The sequence below is a fragment of the Phycodurus eques genome, chromosome 10, assembly GCF_024500275.1.
Source record: "Phycodurus eques isolate BA_2022a chromosome 10, UOR_Pequ_1.1, whole genome shotgun sequence".
NCBI lineage: Eukaryota > Metazoa > Chordata > Actinopteri > Syngnathiformes > Syngnathidae > Phycodurus > Phycodurus eques.
This window is the reverse complement of record NC_084534.1, coordinates 25,577,126-25,596,594: the sequence shown is the minus strand read 5'-3', so window position 1 is coordinate 25,596,594 and position 19,469 is coordinate 25,577,126. Positions and strand designations below refer to the sequence as shown.

Sequence of the window (19,469 nt, the reverse complement as noted above, 5' to 3'; positions counted from 1 at the left end):
CAATTTGAATAAATAATGCATGGACGTTATCATGACAACAATGTCGTCAAGTTGGCTTTTCTTGAATGACTTCCCTTCTTGTGCTGCCTTTTTTTTTTTTTTTTTGGTAATGATATGCAACGAATACGTATCATATTCTTCTTATTGTGGTTTTGTAGCGTGTTGATATTTTGGACCACGGTCTTATTTGGTTCCATGAGACTGGCGTCCAAGCTCTCGAGTGTACCTAATGATTTGGCCCTTCGCGTGCCTTTGAGCGTGTCGCGCGCGCGTGTTTGTGCGTGCGCGTGTGCGTGCGTGTGTGTGTGTGTGTGTGAGCGAGAGTGAGACATATGCGCGCGCGGTTGGCGGGTGTGTACGCGTTTGCGCTGGGACGGTGGGATCCCGGATCGTGGATGCTGGAGCGAGCCGAGCGCGGGTCACCCGTATGGACCGCCGGGACTCGGGCGTGATCCCGACGACGACATGACGGCGGAGAACCGGAACCAGAACCCGCGCGTCGTCGTCAACATCTCGGGTTTGCGCTTCGAGACCCAGCTGCAAACTTTCAACCAGTTCCCCGAGACGCTGCTGGGCGACCCCCGCAAGAGGATGCGCTACTTCGACCCCCTCCGCAACGAGTACTTCTTCGACCGGAACCGACCCAGCTTCGACGGCATCCTCCACTACTACCAGTCCGGCGGGCGCATCCGAAGACCCGTCGACGTGCCCGTGGACATCTTCTCCGAGGAAATTCGCTTCTATCAACTCGGCGAGGACGCCGTGGAGAAATTCCGAGAGGACGAAGGCTTCATCGGGGAGGAGGAGCGCGTGGTGCCCAAGAACCACTTCCAGAAGCAAATCTGGCTGCTCTTCGAGTACCCGGAGAGCTCGGGTCCGGCGCGGGGCATCGCCATCGTGTCCGTGCTCGTCATCCTCATCTCCATCGCCATCTTCTGCACGGAGACGCTCCCGGAGTTCCGGGACGAGCGCGACCGGCGGTGCGCGCAGCTCGCCCCCGATTCTAACGCCACCGCCGGCGGCCCCTCCTCCGCGACGAGCCCCTTCGCGGACCCCTTCTTCGTCGTCGAGACCCTGTGCATCGTCTGGTTCTCCTTCGAGCTCCTGGTGCGCCTCTTCGCGTGCCCCAGCAAGACCTCCTTCTCCAGGAACATCATGAACGTCATCGACGTGGTGGCCATCGTCCCGTACTTCATCACGCTGGGCACCGAGCTGGCCGAGACGGAGAGCGGCGGGGGCGGCCAGCAGGCCACGTCCCTCGCCATCCTGCGGGTCATCCGCCTGGTGAGGGTCTTCCGCATCTTCAAGCTGTCGCGCCACTCCAAGGGGCTCCAGATCCTGGGCCGGACCCTCAAGGCCAGCATGCGAGAGCTGGGCTTGCTCATTTTCTTCCTCTTCATCGGGGTCATCCTCTTCTCCAGCGCGGTGTACTTCGCCGAAGCCGACGACCCCGCGTCGAGCTTCGCCAGCATTCCGGACGCCTTCTGGTGGGCGGTGGTCACCATGACGACGGTGGGCTACGGGGACATGCACCCGGTGACCGTCGGGGGCAAGATCGTGGGCTCGCTGTGCGCCATCGCCGGCGTGCTGACCATCGCGCTGCCGGTGCCCGTCATCGTGTCCAACTTCAACTACTTCTACCACCGCGAGACGGACGCCGACGAACGGCCGCCGAGCGACGCCCCGCGAGCCGCCAGCTGCGACCCCCTGCCCGGCGCGGAGCCCCCGCGGCCGCGGGGGTCGTGCGACGAGCGGCCTCGTCCCAACACCCGCAACCTCGTGAATATGACCGAGATCTTCACGGACGTCTGAAGTGCAACACTGGGACCAAAGTAGCCACATTATTATTATTAATTTTTTTTTTTTGGGGGGGGATATTGCTCATATCTGCGGACAAACTATCATTTTCCCACATAAAATGCACAAAAGGTGGGGGATGTTAAGATCAGGGTTCAATTTCAGGATGAACCTAAAATGTACCATATCACCTGCAGGTGAATTTAATTGGACCGTTTGGAAGTCTTTTTTTCCATTCCTCTTCCTCTTTTTTTTGTCTGCAAAGCATGTTTCCATATGGTTTACGTCAACACTGCTTAAAAACAACAACAACAACAACAAAACAACAAGAAGACAGATAGAACTTGCACGTTCAATGTCTCAATACTCCCCCCCGCCCCCCTCTCTAACAAGGAAATGAATGGCAGAATTCATAACCTCTTTTTGATCAATTCCCTCCTCAATAAGAATTTGTGTTTAAACTGTGCTCTTCGTCATCCTGTTCACATTCTGACATCGGCTAACAGTTGACCAACATTGCGAGGCTTCAATCGGAATATTTATTGGCGGGCAGGAGAGGTCACTGAGGTCAGTGGCGCACAGTGCCATCAGCGGGTTGTCACGGGAAGACTGGAGGAGTCACAGAAAGGCATACGACCCTCGGAAATGTATTGGTCCATTCATGCATCAAACACCTGTTGTGAAGTTGTGCCATTCATTATTAGACAACAGAAAAGTTGTGCAAAAAAAAAAATAAGTACTGTAAACGGCGAACAATTTGAAATGTTCATTCAGCTCAAATTAAGTTTATGTTCAAGGTTCTTTACCCCCAAATTTACCCGAAAGCTGAATATCCCTACATTGTCTCAGTAATGTAGTTTTGAATATATATTTAAATTTAGTGTTATTCTTCATCCTAATTTCCATTTTGAAATATGAATTTATTTTTGTGAAAAAATAAGTGGCTTGTTTAATATATATATATATCCCCTCATGGTGCCTATAACATATATCTCAATGTGTGTGTGTGTGGGGGGGGGGTGTCACTGATGGGTAAAGAGGTTCACAGGACATTTTATTAGGCACACTCGCCATGTCCGTGTTTCCCAACCTTGAAACATTTACTGAGCCAAGACACCCATTTTACATTTAAAAAATAAAAAAATCACCGCACACCACCACAGAAAAATGTCCCCAAAAGTTGCTACATGAAATAATGATGATCCCCATTTACTCACAAATGTACTTTATGACTTATTGTGTTGTATCAAACGCAGGTTAATTGTGTGCCTTCTGCCATCTAGTGGAGGAGCATGTCATTGTCCTGTCTGTCACTATACGTCGCTGACATGGAGGAGCAATTATTTTTACGAAATGAATAATCGTTTTACGGCCATTTAAATGAAGTTGGATCGTTTCCTGTGGCACGTGCACCTGTCGAAAATGGTTTAATGAATGCGAAGAGAAAAAAAAGGGCAGCGTTTTAAAAGGTGTTAATGCTCACATTTGACTAAATGCTGTCAGGGGATTATTATTGATTTCATATGTTTATCATCGACCCCACACGTGAAGGGGAAAAAGTCAGCCGCTGCAATTGACCGCACAAAAGGATTTGCTATCGTAAATATTGGCGGCAGATCGGGGAGGAAAATAATCACACGATGATCGCTCAGGAGAATCTTTTTACAGACAGCCGAAAAATCGGGCCTTTGCTGACTTTGATCGCAAGGGTGAGAAGTGCTCAAATTAGGCCCGATTATTGGTATGTGTGCACCCTGCTTAATTGCCTATCAGGCCACTAATCAAAACGTCCGTGGGTCAGACCCTAAAATGTGTTTAACGTCTACGATTGTTGCCCCCGATCGTTTTACGAGCAAAATAATCACATTTAACGCACCCCAGCACCACAGGATAATCGCTCAGGATAATCTTTATCGGTGTGTGTTTACCCTGCTTCATAAGGTGCAGGTGTGCTTAATGTTATGTCCTGTGTGTACTTTATAATTTTTTTTTTTTTTTATTATTTCAATTCAGAGTTGCCTATATGTAGTCTATTGTAAATAAAACAAATTGTTACACGACATTCACGGACTTGTTGTAACTTTTGTGTTTAACGACAATATAAAGGTCACGAGGTCAAGAGGAATTCAATTCCTTTGGCTCAGTTTCAAATTTGATTTTTTTTGCCTGTGAAGCGACAACAAAGGGAAACATGTTTATTATTTATATCAATATATCAACCATAACTAGTATTAATAATAAATGCATCTTTGTTTGATAATGACTGCTTTTCAAAGATTTCATGGTCGTGCACTGAAAGTCCTATGAATTAAAAACAAACAAATAAACATAAGAATAGACATTTAAAACATTTGTTTGTGAAATGTTATATTTAACCTAACATTAGCATTTTAGAAGTTTACAAATGGACTTGAAATAAAAAAATGATCTATTAAACTAGCATTTTACATTGTCAAACAATAATATAACACATGAGAGCAAATCAAACGAGATAAGAATACATCATTAATTTAAATAAAAATTTTAAAAAAGCTAAATAATAATACAAAGCTACTTACTACTACTTAAGCTACTTTAAAAAATGTATCCATACATTTCATGTTCATATTTAATCAATGCAAGGGATTTTACAATAGCTCAACACTTCTCTCTAGTGGACAAACTGAGCTATTACGACACAGTATTTACTTTATTCACCAGTGATTATCCTAAATTGTCCCGATTTTAAAAACTATTCCAAGCAGAATATTGTTATAAATATCTTAAGTAAAAAAACAAACAAAAAATAATAATAATAATAAGTTTTTTTCTCTTTATTCAAATGCTTTGATTCGGCGGCACGGTGGCCGACTGGTTAGAGCGTCAGCCTCCCAGTTCTGAGGACCCTGGTTCAATCCCCGGCCCCGCCTGTTTGGAGTTTGCATGTTCTCCCCGTGCCTGCGTGGGTTTTCTCCGGGCACTCCGGTTTCCTCCCACATCCCAAAAACATGCATTAATTGGAGACTCTAAATTGCCCGTAGGCGTGACTGCGAATGGTTGATTGATTCTATGTGCCCTGCGATTGGCTGGCAACCAGTTCAGGGTGTACCCCTGCAGCTGGGATAGGCTCCAGCATGCCCGTGACCCTTGTGAGGAGAAGCGGCTCAGAAAATGGATGGATGGAAGTTTTGATCCACAGTATTTTTTTTTTTCTTAGGTCTCATGTTGTCGAGTGTCTGCTGGGACTTCTTTCGCAATTTATTAGGTACACCTCCACATTCTAATAAGCGCTAATAAATTTTTTTTTTTTTTCCACCATTTAAAACATTTCTCGTGTGTGCTGAATTCTATGTCAATCTTTTGACAAAATATCCCAAGGATCAAGAATTACAGTGTAGGTTTTGTCGATTTTTTTTTGTCAATTTTTCTCTCTTTATCTCTCTCTCGCTTATTTAAAAAGGGCTAACATCAGCCAATTAAATCGGTCAGCCAATTAATTGGTCGGGCCCTGATAGAAAGCCACCTGGGATATATTTAGCAGAAAATTATGGGTGAGATCTGAAATATGAATATAATACCTCATATTTAAGTACTTTTAATGTAATCATAAAATAATTACAAATAAATTAAAGCATTTGAAATATTGGGCCGGCACGGTGGACGACTGGTTAGCAGATCCCCCTCACAGTACTGGTGTCCGGGGTTCAAATCCCGGCCCCGCCTGTGTGGAGTTTGCATGTTCTCCCCGTGCCTGCGTGGCTTTTGTCCGGGCACTACGGTTCCTTCCACATCCCAAAAACATGCATGCTAGTTAAATTGCATACTCTAAATTGCCCGTAGGTGTGAATGTGAATGTGAATGGTTGTTTGTTTCGTGTGCCCCGCGATTGGCTGGCGACCGGTTCAGGGTGTACCCCGCCTCTCGCCCGAAGATAGCTGGGATTGGCTCCGGCACCCACGCGACCCTGGTGAGGAGAATCGGTAAAGGAAATGGATGGATGGATGGAGGGATGAAATATTGATGCCAAACAGCCAATCTGCATGCAGTTTTCAAGTCTCAGTGCATACTGTTGTCACATGACCAAGACCAAGCACTCCAGCCTCGTTTAGCAGAGAATTATGGGTAACCTGAGCCATGTTAGTCCAGTATCTATGGCTCGGCTGCATACCCTCTGTGCGGACATCCTCAATGGACTTGCCATGACTCCCTTGTGCGGAGACGGCGCTTCCTTTTGTCTGAGTGGAGGCCCGGAGCCCACATGTCCGTGAAGAGCAGTGAATTTCACGAATGGCCCCCAAAGTGCAATTACGCACACGCCACAGAGCAGAAGGACGGACGGATGGACTCGTGAATGGCAACAAGCTCGCTTCTTGCTATTTCCGGCACCACTAAGTCGCCGTTTTAGGGCACGGTGGGGAAATATCACAGACAAAGCGCCGAGAGCTGTGAATAATTGCACCGAATGCACACGCCGCTTTTACTTCCTCTGGTTTGTGATGAATGAGCTTCAAGTGAAGTTCAAGTGTGGCCCGGGGCGCCCGTGTGTTATCGGAGGAGAAGCGCGCCATGCTGCCATGCGCCACTTTTACGGCATGTTGGTGGCTGTTGTGTGGGCACAACTCTTAAAAGAGGCGTCCTTCCATCCAACCATTTTCTATACCGCTTAACATCTCTGTCTGGCTATCTTATCTCTCTTTATCATCTCAGCTCTGAGTTTCCAAACAATCCGGAGCTTACGGAATGCGTTTGGAAGTGCATTACCCGACGTAACCCTTATATGTGCGGCGCTAGCAGCTAGCGACTAATCGAATTGAACCTTAATCGAATTCTTAACGAATCGCGCTTAAGAATCCAGATGTTGAACCGTGAGACACTGCTGACACATTTCAATTGAGCGTTGTGGCAGTTGGGCACCCTCTACTGGCGCTTCATCATCACTACGCGTCTGCGACAGAGGGCGACATGGGCGGCCCTCCTTCCCATTGAATTGTGGTCTTTACTTCTTATTCTGCAAGCACAATAAGAATCAATGTTTTGACAACTGCTGGCACATAACAACGTACTATTGCAAAAATAAAAAATAAAAAAAATAAAGTGGTTTAGTTCCCCTTTAAGCAACGGTTATTTGAACACAAATGGTGGGGCAAACACATATCGACTGACAATATAACCATACTCACGAGCATATATTTTTACTCTCAGAAATCGACTAATATTGCTGTTGTTGCAGCTTACTGAGTCAGTTGTGAAACTCTCCATGTGTGTCTTTATGTCGGTTAATATACTGTGCCCTGGTGGTCAAGGTGCACACGCCAGCAGGAGTGCAATGGCATTTCCACCCAGTCTTTTGAGTAGCGGGCATGGTCACGGTACGAGTTAAACTCTCAAGGCACCATTGTGTCTAAAAAAAACCAAACAAAAACAAAAAACTCTGAAGTCGGAGTCACTCTTGAGTCTCTGCACCACTTTAAATGTAACATTTAAAAAAAGTCATGCTCGCTGTTTATCCGGTTCTCCGAAAACCCAAAAAGTCAGGCATCGCATCGTCTCTGTGACTCAGCCGCTGTAAATCCCTCACGTCCCACAGCGCACCGGATGTCTTTGCTGCATGCAGCGCACATTGCGGCACTTTCTCTCCCTCGCTCAACACCTGTCTGTATTTCATTGTGCTAAATCATGGCTCTCGAATACTCGACCATCATCATCATCATCATCCTCATCATCATTTCAGGCCCTTCCTGCACCTCCTACGAAAGGGAGTCTTATTTCAAATGTGACCTTGCTGTAATATAATGCAGTGTTGCCGAAGGAAATGCTTACCTTGACTTGAATTTCACACAGTGCGGACACACACGTACACACACGCACGCACGCAGACACACACGCGCACACACACACGCACACACACACTGTGTCAGGCAACACAAGGGGATCCCTGCTTCAGTGACACTGACTCACTCGCCTCCTGAGTCATGCTCTTTTTCAAATATGTTTTTTGAATATGCTGTGCCTGTTTCATGTTCTGCAAAGAAAAAAACGTTTATTTTCACTGTTTGTGTGATTGCCGTGTGTCCCATTTCGTTTGTCCATTTTAGGTTAATTCATCCAATTAAATATTTTTGTAGTAATTCAATAATTATGAATTAAATGATACTATTTCTTTGTTTTGAAAATATATTTTTTTTCTTCATTGAAATATTATATATCGTTGATTAGACGCATTATTTTAATTAGGAATGGCCGATTACCGTATTAGGTATCGGTATCGGGCCGATACCGACCTTATTTCAAGGTACCGGGTACTCATAAAGGCTGCTGATAACAGCCGCCAACAACAAAGGCCAAAAACCAAACATTGAATAAGTCCTCCTTGCCAGTAGTTGGCGCTAGACTGTGGGAGTGTGACACATGGCCGAATCATCACGTGGCTCAGAAAGAAAAATCTATGTTCACAATTATCTGTCATTGTGTGTGTGTGTTTTTCTTTTTTGTTTATGTATCAAATGTATTAGTGCGATCGATACTCGGTATCAGTATCGGTGAGTACCCAAGAGTGAATACTCGTACTGGTATCGGTCTGGGGAAAAAAAAGTGGTATTGAACATCCCTCATTTTAATAGTAAATTATTGATTGTCATAAGGCATTCAATGACATGGGAGAATTTAATTACTAAGATTATGTATTTACGTATCACCAATAATTCATGATACAGTAAAACCTGTATTTGCTGGACTTTCTACATGTAGAAAGACAAAAGAACTCATATTTTTCCTGCTCTTGCCACATGCTTGGCATGTGCTTGTTGCCGGGCAGAATTCACAGGGCTCAATTATAATGTCCCCATTTAGGCAATGGGGAAAAAAACAATTGCCTTATGCAGGATGTAGGGCCCTTGATAGAAAACAGACAGTCATGTTCAACCACTACTCTATATTAAATATAAACTGTATTTTGAAAGAAAGGTGGTACATACTGTACGGGTATATATTACGCCCCATAACCCAAATGCAGAGTAGCAAGTGTTCTTGTCTCATCCTGCTGGGCGTCCATCTGATGATCCACCACTCCACTCGCCCTCACGATCCCGACTTCCTCTCCTCCACCCCCACCGTTCTCTCCATCTGCGACCCCTCTCAGATGTCCCGAAAAGAGCCTCGGCGAAGACGCCTCGGAGAGGAAGTGAAGTGCGCGGCCGTCGAGGGATGTCAGCTGCGTACACCGGAGGTGGGAGAACAACACGCTGGATGAGGATAAGACGGTTTTAGTATGAGAATAATTCCCCGATAAGGATTATACGCATCGGGCTGCCAGCGTCTCGAGAAGCAGAACATCAAAAGATTTAACATTTTAATCTTTATCCTCTTACCTAACATATGGACAAAAGTTTTGACGCATTACATCTTGATCAATTAATTAATAAATCAATCATGGGTTGGACAAGAACATAAGCCCATCCCCCGATCTGAATTCTTCTGTATGCTGTATTCTGTATGTATAGTTAGAGAAAAAGCAGACTGCCTAGTACGACATCGTTTCGTATCACTGCAAAAGCAAAAAGCTATTTAAAACCTGTTGAAAATTAAGGTTTTATTTCAAAAACTGAAACTGCAGATAGTATTATCTCTTTTAAAGACAATCACAAGATCACAAGCCCACAGGCATTTACGTCATCGTGCAATAAATGGGCAATCACATGGAAAAATAAAATAAAACGTTTTACATTCTATTTTGTATCCATCCATATTTTTCTATACCGTTGAGCTGTGACTCTCCAGCACTTTTCCTGGGATTAATCTTCCGTGCCTGACCCTGTCTGTCCCTGACCTTCCCGCTTCTTCTTACTCCCGGGAATCCCCTCAGTCTTCAGCAGCCAACCAAAAGTTCTGCCTTAACACGTTTGCCTGCCCCCCCGTGGCTAATTGGTGTTTTGCTGCAACGTCAACAAAGTGTGAGTTTACCTGTTATGCTATATGTGGATTACGGAGCATTACACAACCTGGCCCCAATCTTCCAAGAGCATATACAGTATCGGCACAATAAAAATAACTACTGTTTTACTGGACCTGGAGGTTAGTTGCTACTCACCCGTTTGTTTTCTGTCAGTAAACAATCATTCACACTCCCATTCACACCCAGGGACAATTTAGTCTTCAATTAACCTTATAAGCATGTTTTGTGAATAAAAATACATTTTTATTGTAACTTTTATTAAGACAGAAAAAGCGTGTATGTGAGTGGACAGACTGATTTATATATTTTTCTATTGTTATTACGTATAGTAAATGTGAAATCACAAAGTCAACCTGGTTTCACTTCCTGTGTGGACAACAGCCATCTGTCCCAATATTTTGTCCGTTTTTGGTGTCTGCAATGCATCATCATCATGGGGCCCGTTCCATTACATTTCACGTACTTTGCTGTGTTCCAGGACAGCCGCTGTCTGCTGTGATCACCACTGGCACTGCATGCAGAAGAATGTGGCGAGTGCCTTCGCGTTTAATTAAAGGCGACACGCTAATGCGAAGCGAGCCGCGCCTGCCCGGGAGCCCACACGAACGGCCCCCTTGAGTCATAAATAATGGCCGCCCTGTCACAGGAAACTTGGGAAAGCCATTATGGAGACAGTGAGAGGCATCAGCGTGTGTCGCAGCCTTGATGGACTCTGCCAGCACTAACCTTGGCAAAGCCTCACAAGTCAACACCTCCCACCCCCCACACCCTCCTCCAACACAAACACAGCGACTGCCTTCCCATCCCTCTCCTCATATGTGACGGGATTCCCGATAACCTTTGGCCTGTCTCCCGATGTCATGTTCGGTCATTGTGCCTGTGTCGACGCTTCCCTGAATGCTGACTACACGATGCCATTGATCCACGTTGGTCTGTCTGCCAAAAATAGCCGCAATGGAGCTTTAGCTCTATTTTTGTCACCTTTTTATCTATTATAAATGGACGCTTTGTTGCTGGGGAAGCTTGCAATTGGATAGATGGATAAATGGATAGATAGATAGATAGATAGATAGATAGATAGATAGATAGATAGATAGATAGATAGATAGATAGATAGATAGATAGATAGATAGATAGATAGATAGATAGATAGATAGATAGATAGATAGATAGATAGATAGATAGATAGATAGATAGATAGATAGATAGAACTTTTTAGTTCACATGCTTGACACGATTATCAGGGCGCTTCTCAAATCCTTATAGATTTTTTAGTTTCCCCACTTTAATGTTTACGATCATCAAACAAAGGTAAATATCAGACAAAGATAAAGTAATATAAACAGCAGTTTTTAAATGGTGATTTTTTTTTTTCCATTAAGGAGAAAAACTATTCAAAGCTTACCTGGCTCTGTGTGGAAAAAGTAACTGCCCCTCCTTGTTAAATCATGAATTAACTCTGGCTAATCACATTTTATGGTTCATTTTCACTGACCACACCCAAGTCCGATGACCTCCAGGCCTGTTAATTAAGAAATCACTTAGATTGAACCTGTTTGACAAAATGAAGTCTCAAAGATCTCAGAAAGGTGCAACAAAATATCACGATCCAAAGAAATAATAAAAAAAAAAAGGTGAGAAATGAAGTAACTGAAATCTATCAGTCTGACAAGGGTTACAAAGCCATTTCTAAATGATTAGGACTCAAGTGAACCACGGTGAGAGCCATTATTCTCAAGTGGAGAAAAAAATGGAACAGTGGTGAACCTTCCCAAGAGTGGCTGGTATACAAAAAAAAGCACAGCGATGACTCATCCAGGAGGTCACAAAGGAACCCAGGACAACATGTAAAGAACTGCAGGCCTTTCTTTCCTCAGTTAAGGTCAGTGTACATGACTCAGCAATAAGGAAGAAACCAGGCAAAAATATATCAATGGCAGAGTTCCAAGACAAAAACCAACATCTTTGCAAAAAAAGAAAAACTAAAAATCTGAATTTTTTCCCATGACTTTTGGGACAATATTCTATGGACTGAAGATAAGAACTTTTGGGAAGGTGTGTGTGGCATTACGTCTGCCGTAAATGTAACACATTTTCAGAAAAAAAACAAAAAACAAAACCATCATACCAACAATCAAACATGGCGGTGGTGGTTTGATGGTCTGGGGCAGCTTGACTCCTTCAGGACCTGGACAAATTGCTGTGATTGATGGAACCATGAATTTTGCTCTTTATTAGTAAATTCTGGAGAAGACTGTTCCGCCATCAGTTCGTGACCTGAAGCTAAAGCTCACTTGTGTTCTGCAGCAGGACGATAATCCAAAGCACAACAGCAAAACAAAACAAAAAAATGAAGGTTTTGGAGTGCCTTAGTCGAAGTCTGGACTTGAATCCGTAATGTAATGTAATGTTGTGGCATTACCTTAAAAAGGCCATTCATGCTCGAAAACCTTCAAAAACCATTCTGCAAGGGAGAGTGGGCCAAAATTTGTGACTTGTTTGATGATCTTAAACATTAAAGTGGGGAACCTACGCAAATAAATATATATATTTGAGAAGCGGGCCAATCCTTTTTTTTTTTTCTGTAGTTGTGTTCAATTGCATATTTGCCTCCTCGCACTCCACCAAACTCCAAACCTCTGCAGCCCCTCTCCTTATTGTCATTTTTGTCAATCCCTACATTGTGTCAAATTAGCACATTTAATTGTAATTAGATTCTAAAAAAAATAATAAAATTTTTTTTTTAAAAAAAGCGCCTCTTGCTCCTCCTGGTCGTGATGGTTTACCTTTGCGCTGATCTCATCACCTTTTGTTTGGTCCTATATCCGCTTCCCTCAGTCCAACCCTTTCATGTTTTTAACCCCATCTTCATCATCATCACCATCAGCCATCATCTCGAGAGTCGTGGAGGCAGAAGAGGAGGAGGAGGAGGAGGAGGAGGAGGAGGGGGACGCGAGGACACACCCGCCCGCTCACCGTCGCCTTCGGCCGGTGCACACGGCGAGGATGCAGCAGCAGCAGCAGTAGCAGTCGACATGAGGTGATCAGCACCACTCCCGCATTGGAGATGCATTATAATAATGGTTATCACTCCTCATTTTATAGATTAAAAGCGTTTTTTATTCCAAGACAGGAGAGCTGGTTGTCTCCAAACAGCAGCAGAGTCCACTAAGATGTCGGCAGGTATGTACATCACGCATGAATATTGATATTTTCCCATGTATTTTTCCATTGATGCATGCCTCTCTTTAAAAATAACAGTGACAGAGTCCTCCCACCCATCAGCCATCCAGTGAAGAGAATACATTTTTCTACTCTTGGCTGCTGCTGCCGTCTGCTCTTCAATTATTCACGTGTGTTTTTGAATATTTCAAACACCGCCGTGTAGCGTGTTTGAACATTTTCCCCTTTAAAAAAGTGGTTTATTTGCTGTTTGTTCAGCGTGAACCTGAATTAGAAGCTGCCTGTACCTTTTCTGTCTATGTGTGAGTCTATATATATATATATATATATATATATATGTTTGTGTGTGCGTGTGTGTGTGTGTTTGTGTGTGTGTGTGTGTTTGACTGCAGTGATGTTGTCAGCAGGATGCTGCATGCGTGGCTCCTGGTGCCGGCCGCATTGTCGTGTTCATGCATGGCTTCCCCATGAGAAGAAGTAAAAATAAATAAATACAAAACAGGAGCTGGTGGCTTTAGTTCCGAATGGCCCAACGCAGCAGATCGGGCGCCCTAATTTACGAGCTGCTGCGCTGACTCTGCCTGCGTCGAAGCAATTGACATGCAAGGCACACAGCCCGGTTGCGTATTAATTGCAGTCCAGCAAGTTTGAGGTGATTCTTTTAAAGAGGTACAATGTTTAGGAAGTATCGAGTGTTGCTTGTCTCAAGTTTACCTGACCTACTTGTGCGACTGTCCTACATGCAGTCCCACCCTGAGAGACGCCTGGCCGATTCTCCGCACCCTAACGCGCTACCGCACTGCCTCGCCCAGCAGTCTTTTCCCGCCACGATGACGGTTGCCACGGGCGACCCGTCCGACGAGGCGGCGGCGCACCCGGGCCACCCGCTGGACTACGACCCGGAGGCGGACCACGAGTGCTGCGAGCGGGTGGTCATCAACATCTCCGGGCTGCGCTTCGAGACCCAACTCAAGACCCTCTCGCAGTTTCCCGACACACTACTGGGGGACCCCAAAAAGAGGATGCGTTACTTCGACCCGCTGCGGAACGAGTACTTTTTCGACAGGAACAGACCCAGTTTTGACGCCATTTTGTACTACTACCAGTCGGGCGGGCGGCTAAGGAGGCCGGTGAACGTCACGCTGGACATTTTCTCTGAGGAGATCCGCTTCTACGAGCTGGGCGACGAGGCTATCGAGATTTTCCGTGAGGACGAGGGCTTCATCAAGGAAGAGGAGCGCCCTCTCCCCGACAACGAGTTTCAGAGACAACTGTGGCTGCTGTTCGAGTACCCGGAGAGCTCAGGTCCAGCCCGGATTATCGCCATCATCTCCGTCATGGTCATCCTCATCTCCATCGTCAGTTTCTGCCTGGAGACACTCCCCATCTTCCGCAACGACGAGGACGACATGCACAAGTCCCACGCCGAGTTCTTTTCCCCCGAGACCAACACCACGGTCATCAGGTACACGTCCACCTACTTCACCGACCCGTTCTTCATCCTGGAGACGCTGTGCATCATCTGGTTCTCCTTTGAGTTTCTAGTGCGCTTCTTCGCCTGCCCCAGCAAAGCGGGCTTCTTTGGCAACCTCATGAACATCATTGACATCGTGGCCATCATCCCGTATTTCATCACGCTCGGCACGGAGCTGGCAGACAGTCCGGACGACGGCCAAACTGGGCAACAGGCCATGTCTCTAGCTATCCTCAGGGTGATCCGACTGGTGCGAGTCTTCCGAATTTTCAAGCTCTCACGCCACTCCAAGGGGCTCCAGATCCTGGGCCAGACCCTCAAGGCCAGCATGAGAGAGCTGGGACTGCTCATCTTCTTCCTCTTCATCGGCGTCATCCTCTTCTCTAGCGCCGTGTACTTCGCCGAGGCCGACGAGCGACAGTCCCAGTTTGAGAGCATCCCGGACGCCTTCTGGTGGGCCGTGGTCTCCATGACCACGGTGGGCTACGGCGACATGGTGCCCACCACCATCGGGGGCAAAATTGTGGGCTCCTTGTGCGCCATCGCCGGCGTGCTGACCATCGCCTTGCCCGTGCCCGTCATCGTGTCCAACTTCAACTACTTCTACCACCGCGAGACGGAAGGGGAGGAGCAGGCGCAGTACCTCCAGGTCAACGCGCCCAAGAGCGAGTCGGGCGAGGAGCTGAAGAAGAGTCGCAGCGGATCCACCATCAGCAAGTCGGACTACATGGAGATCCAGGAGACGGTCAACAACAGCAACGAGGACTTCCGCCGGGAGAACCTCAAGACGGCCAACTGCACGCTGGCCAACACAAACTACGTCAACATCACCAAGATGCTCACAGACGTGTAGTCGACCACACAGATCGCTGGGAAAAATAATACAAAGGCAATAGAATTCAGGAACGAGATGCTCTTCACGCCACGCTTCACTCCTGCCCTTAAAGCTGTCAAACAGAGCCAAATTGTTTGCATTTGCATGGAGTTTTCCGACTGGAAAGAAAAGCTTGAAAAGTCACACCGATGCCAACCAAAAAGAAGCAATGAAAAACAAAAAAAGCTTTTCAAAAGATAAGCCAACACACAAAAATCACTTGATCACTCACTTCCCAGGGTGCACTGCTCTGCTTTAGACACAAAATATATACTGTAGGCGTTAGGTTTCTTTTTCACTGCTAGATAAATGATAGCCATCGGTGCCACATACGCTTGTGGTGGGACACCTTAGTAGTCAGTATCTGATGAGTGACTGAGAATGGCCTTGACGCCTCGCTGCTTTGCTCTTACGCAACGTGTTACTAGGATTCAAACTCTCTTCGAGACGCTTTGCCCGCCATTCACCCGAACTGGTCTTACTCCGCAGAGCTTTGAGGACGACTTGAATGTTTCATCTCGGGTTTTGCGTTTTTCTGTTTTTTTTTTTTTACAGGCAGAACGTAAATTCACATAGCCTGTAGTTAGGTACCGTGAGTCACTGCAGTGGGTCTTCATTTTACGACTCTCCCGACGTATGACGTTTCGATGTTAAGAACAACGCGCAATGAATTAGTGCGAGAATGCGTGGTCACGAGCCACAGGAAGGCACACTTGGTTACCGCCAAACTTAATGTTTTTTATTTGATATTTTGACAGTAAAAACTGTAAAAACTCTTTCAGTTGTACAAATATTTACTCGAATTCAGTGGTGGGCCGTGTATTTGGTACATGGGCCCTCAGTAGGATCTAACCTTTCAATTATAGAAACCATCATTACTGTAGAAAACTGCGATATAATACCATACACCTTTGCCACACACATAATATGAACAGATGAGAATCAATATTTATCTAATAACATAAAAAAACATCACGCTCACCAGAAAGGCTGATTAATAAATGCATTTATTTGCGACGTGTTTCGCTCGTGTACGGAAAATTACTGACGCTAATATGAGCCACCCAGCTGGCCCTGTCAGGCGAATTTCAAATCGGACTGGTAAAGAAACAGACTTGAACGACTCCCGTAATTGTGACTTTACTACTGCGTTAGCATAGGTTCGTGATAAACCACGGCGAGTTCCGTTTTGCGTACAAATTCGGAACTCTGTTGTAAACTGAGGACCCACTGGAGATGCATGAGATCTGCTCGGTGGGTAAGTTTCCCCCTACAGGCCAAACATATAGGCACTCAAGTTGGGCATGCATTGCGAATTTAGCGCGTTTCTCACTTGGTTTCAAGACGGACAAATTCTGAATCGGGGGATTGTTGGTCGAGGAGCTGCTGGCAGCTCACGATCGGTCGTGCGACGATCGAATGACTTTCTGGCGGCAGAAATGTAATGAAAGTCTTTCTTAGCCCCTCTTTAATCGAACGGTGGCCCCTTATTATTATTATTTTTTATCTTAACACCTCAGTTTTTGGAGTATGATGGTCAATTTGAGATGGCCAAAAAAAAAAAGGTGGTTGAAGGGGGTATGGAAAAATGGAAAAATATAAAAATCTAGCAATATTAGGGGTGTAATGGTACATCAAATATCAAAGTTCGGTACATAGCTTGGTGTTAAGGCGACGGTTCGCTTCACATTGGCTAAAGTGAGGAGAGAAAATACAAAATATGAAACGAGTAAATTCTCCTTCAACACAATAATGTAAACACTAAAATAAAAACAAACAATACATAGTTCTTTTTTTTTTTTTTTTTTAAGTTTTATTTTATTTTATCCCAAAGAAAGTGCAATATCAGTAGTTATTTTTAGGGGAAATGAATAAAATGATTTAACAAGTCTGACTGCGAAAAGCACATTGTTGGCCATGACGTCCGCTAGCCACAGGCTGAGCTGCACTGTGTTTGTCTATTAAGTAGCAGTAATGCAGTTACACTTCCTGTCCCTTACCTAATTATGACTAATTATGTACTGTTACACCCCTAATATATATATATTTCGTAGAAGTAGTAATATAATACCAATGCCTTGACAGTGTGGTCTGCCATGAAAAAGAGACCCTGTCTGTCATCGCAGTCGCCAGCTACGACAATTGCATTATGTTTGGTTATTAACGGAAATTGCAACAGTCAAAGTTACGGTGGCCTTAAAGGGTCAAAAAGGCACATTATTACAAGAATCGCGTTTCTTATGCTACGCCACTTCGTACAGCTCTTAAAATTAGCGTTGACTTTCAAATTTGTTCTTAAAAATTCCCAAATGTCACAGTGTACGCCCAGCTTTTGTTCAAGGAAAAAAAAAAAACACAAACACGATTTCAAACCCCGACTCTCCACCTAGAAACCTTCGCTAGGTTGCCGTAACAAGCACATTGCGGTCGCTGACATTACTTAACCGTTTGGGACGCTGTCGTTACCATAGCAACTTTTAAGCAGAATGGATGTAAAAGAATCTCTCCTAGTCTTGAGTCTTGCATGACATCCACTTCATCCCCAGAAGCATGACTTATAGCATCAAGAAGCAGCTCACCGCAGAGACAAAAAAAATGATTGATGTATTTATATAATATAGAGAGACATTAATATATACAGACAGAATGCATATACAGTACATTTTCACCAGAGACTTGTGATGCAGAGTATTGCCATAATGAAGCTCACATTTAACAGTGAGTGCCAAAGACACACACACACACACACTCCTACACTCTTACTAGCCGTTTCCCAGCATACCTCGGGGCGATATATTTTAAAATGAGATAATACCGCAGAGGTTCGGCTGGCGTTTAATTAACAAGAATGCCTGTTGTGTCGTAAAAGATTGGCATTGGGAGGAAATAAAATACGGTTTTGATTCCAAGGCGGTGTCCAGCTAAGGATAGCTGCCATTGGCTCAACACTGCCAAGGCAGCAGCCGGGCAAGCACTTGCATCCATCTGTCCGTCCGTCCGTCCATACTTGCTGGTGCGGTTAATCAGCAGCAGTGTAGCAGACCTCGGCCGTCCCTCCCGAGCCCCAGGTTTGACATTCCGGGGTCTGATGGATTTCGACTGATGATGGAGGTAGTGTTGTTTGGAGGGGGGGGGGGGGGGGGGGGGGGGGGGGGGGGTGCATTTGTCGGTTTGTAGCATGCGGCGTTTTCAATGAACTCTCCACATCGAGACGCCCGCGCCTATTTTTAAGCTTCTGACATGCAACTGTAACGACACGTGTCGCGCCACCGCTGCGCCGCACGCCCACTTCCGCTGCTCTCACGCGACCCCTCCCATCCATCCCAAACATACGGAAAAGTCCGCCCAAGTCAACCGCTGAGAACCAGCGAGGAAGAACTTTGCTCCATTCATTAGTGCACTTCACTTCAAACTTCACTTCAAACTGGACAATGCAGTTAGCCCATTCTAGCGTCTAGTGTCTCAAACAACCCCATGAATAACCAGCAATATTTCATTTTTAAAAAAAACATAATAATAATAAAAAAACATCTATCAAAAAGCATGTGTGTTAGAAATAAGTTCTCATTGGGAATTTTGTAGAAAATCTCACAAAAAAAACAAGAACACCTTTTGCAAGCACCTCAGAAAAATGCCGCCGCACCGGAAATGTCCCATTTTGTCACGAAAACGGTACAATTTGTTCCAATTATTTCATACTGTGCTACCTTGACTTGCATTAAGAGTGCAAGTCTGCAAGTCTGCAAGAGTGCAGTTTGCAAGTTTTCGCAGTTACGAGCCGTCGCTCAGTCAATATTTTTTTTGCTTTGTAAGCCAGCAGTCAAGGTACCATTGTATTTCCTTTTGTCAATGCATTTTTTAAAAACATTATTTTCTGTTGGATGGACCGAACAGGTGAAGCGCATATATGTGCAATAACTTTTTATGTCTCGATTTCTATTTTGAATTGCAAAACTATTTGATTATTATGTGCGATTCAGCAATTTTTTTTTCATAAATGCCTATAAATATGTCACTTTTATTTATTTATTTTTTTTTTTTTTTTACTAATTACGGTTTTTGTGCGATATCCTACCAAATTCTCATGAGAACAGGAAAAGATGGCGCAGCTGTGCCGATGCATCATTTATGTACTGTACCTTTTACAATGGACGACAACAATAACAAAAAGACATCTTTGTCTATGCATGCGGACACATTTCTCTGGAAAA

At 44.9% G+C, this 19,469-nt stretch overlaps 2 protein-coding genes across 2 annotated transcripts; both read left to right on the top strand.

Moving 5' to 3' along the window:
- Positions 1 to 465: 465 nt before the first annotated feature.
- On the top strand, positions 466 to 1,812 carry LOC133408519 (potassium voltage-gated channel subfamily A member 3-like). Its single transcript, XM_061687517.1, has one exon. The coding sequence runs from the start codon at positions 466 to 468 to the stop codon at positions 1,810 to 1,812; it is 1,347 nt and encodes a 448-aa protein (XP_061543501.1).
- Positions 1,813 to 12,706: 10,894 nt separating this feature from the next.
- LOC133408509 (potassium voltage-gated channel subfamily A member 2) lies at positions 12,707 to 15,729 on the top strand. Its single transcript, XM_061687502.1, has 3 exons — positions 12,707 to 12,767; positions 12,857 to 12,910; positions 13,657 to 15,729. Exon 3 carries the CDS (start codon positions 13,741 to 13,743, stop codon positions 15,235 to 15,237), a length of 1,497 nt encoding a protein of 498 aa, XP_061543486.1. The 5' UTR covers positions 12,707 to 12,767; positions 12,857 to 12,910; positions 13,657 to 13,740; the 3' UTR covers positions 15,238 to 15,729.
- The last annotated feature ends 3,740 nt before the right edge of the window (positions 15,730 to 19,469 follow it).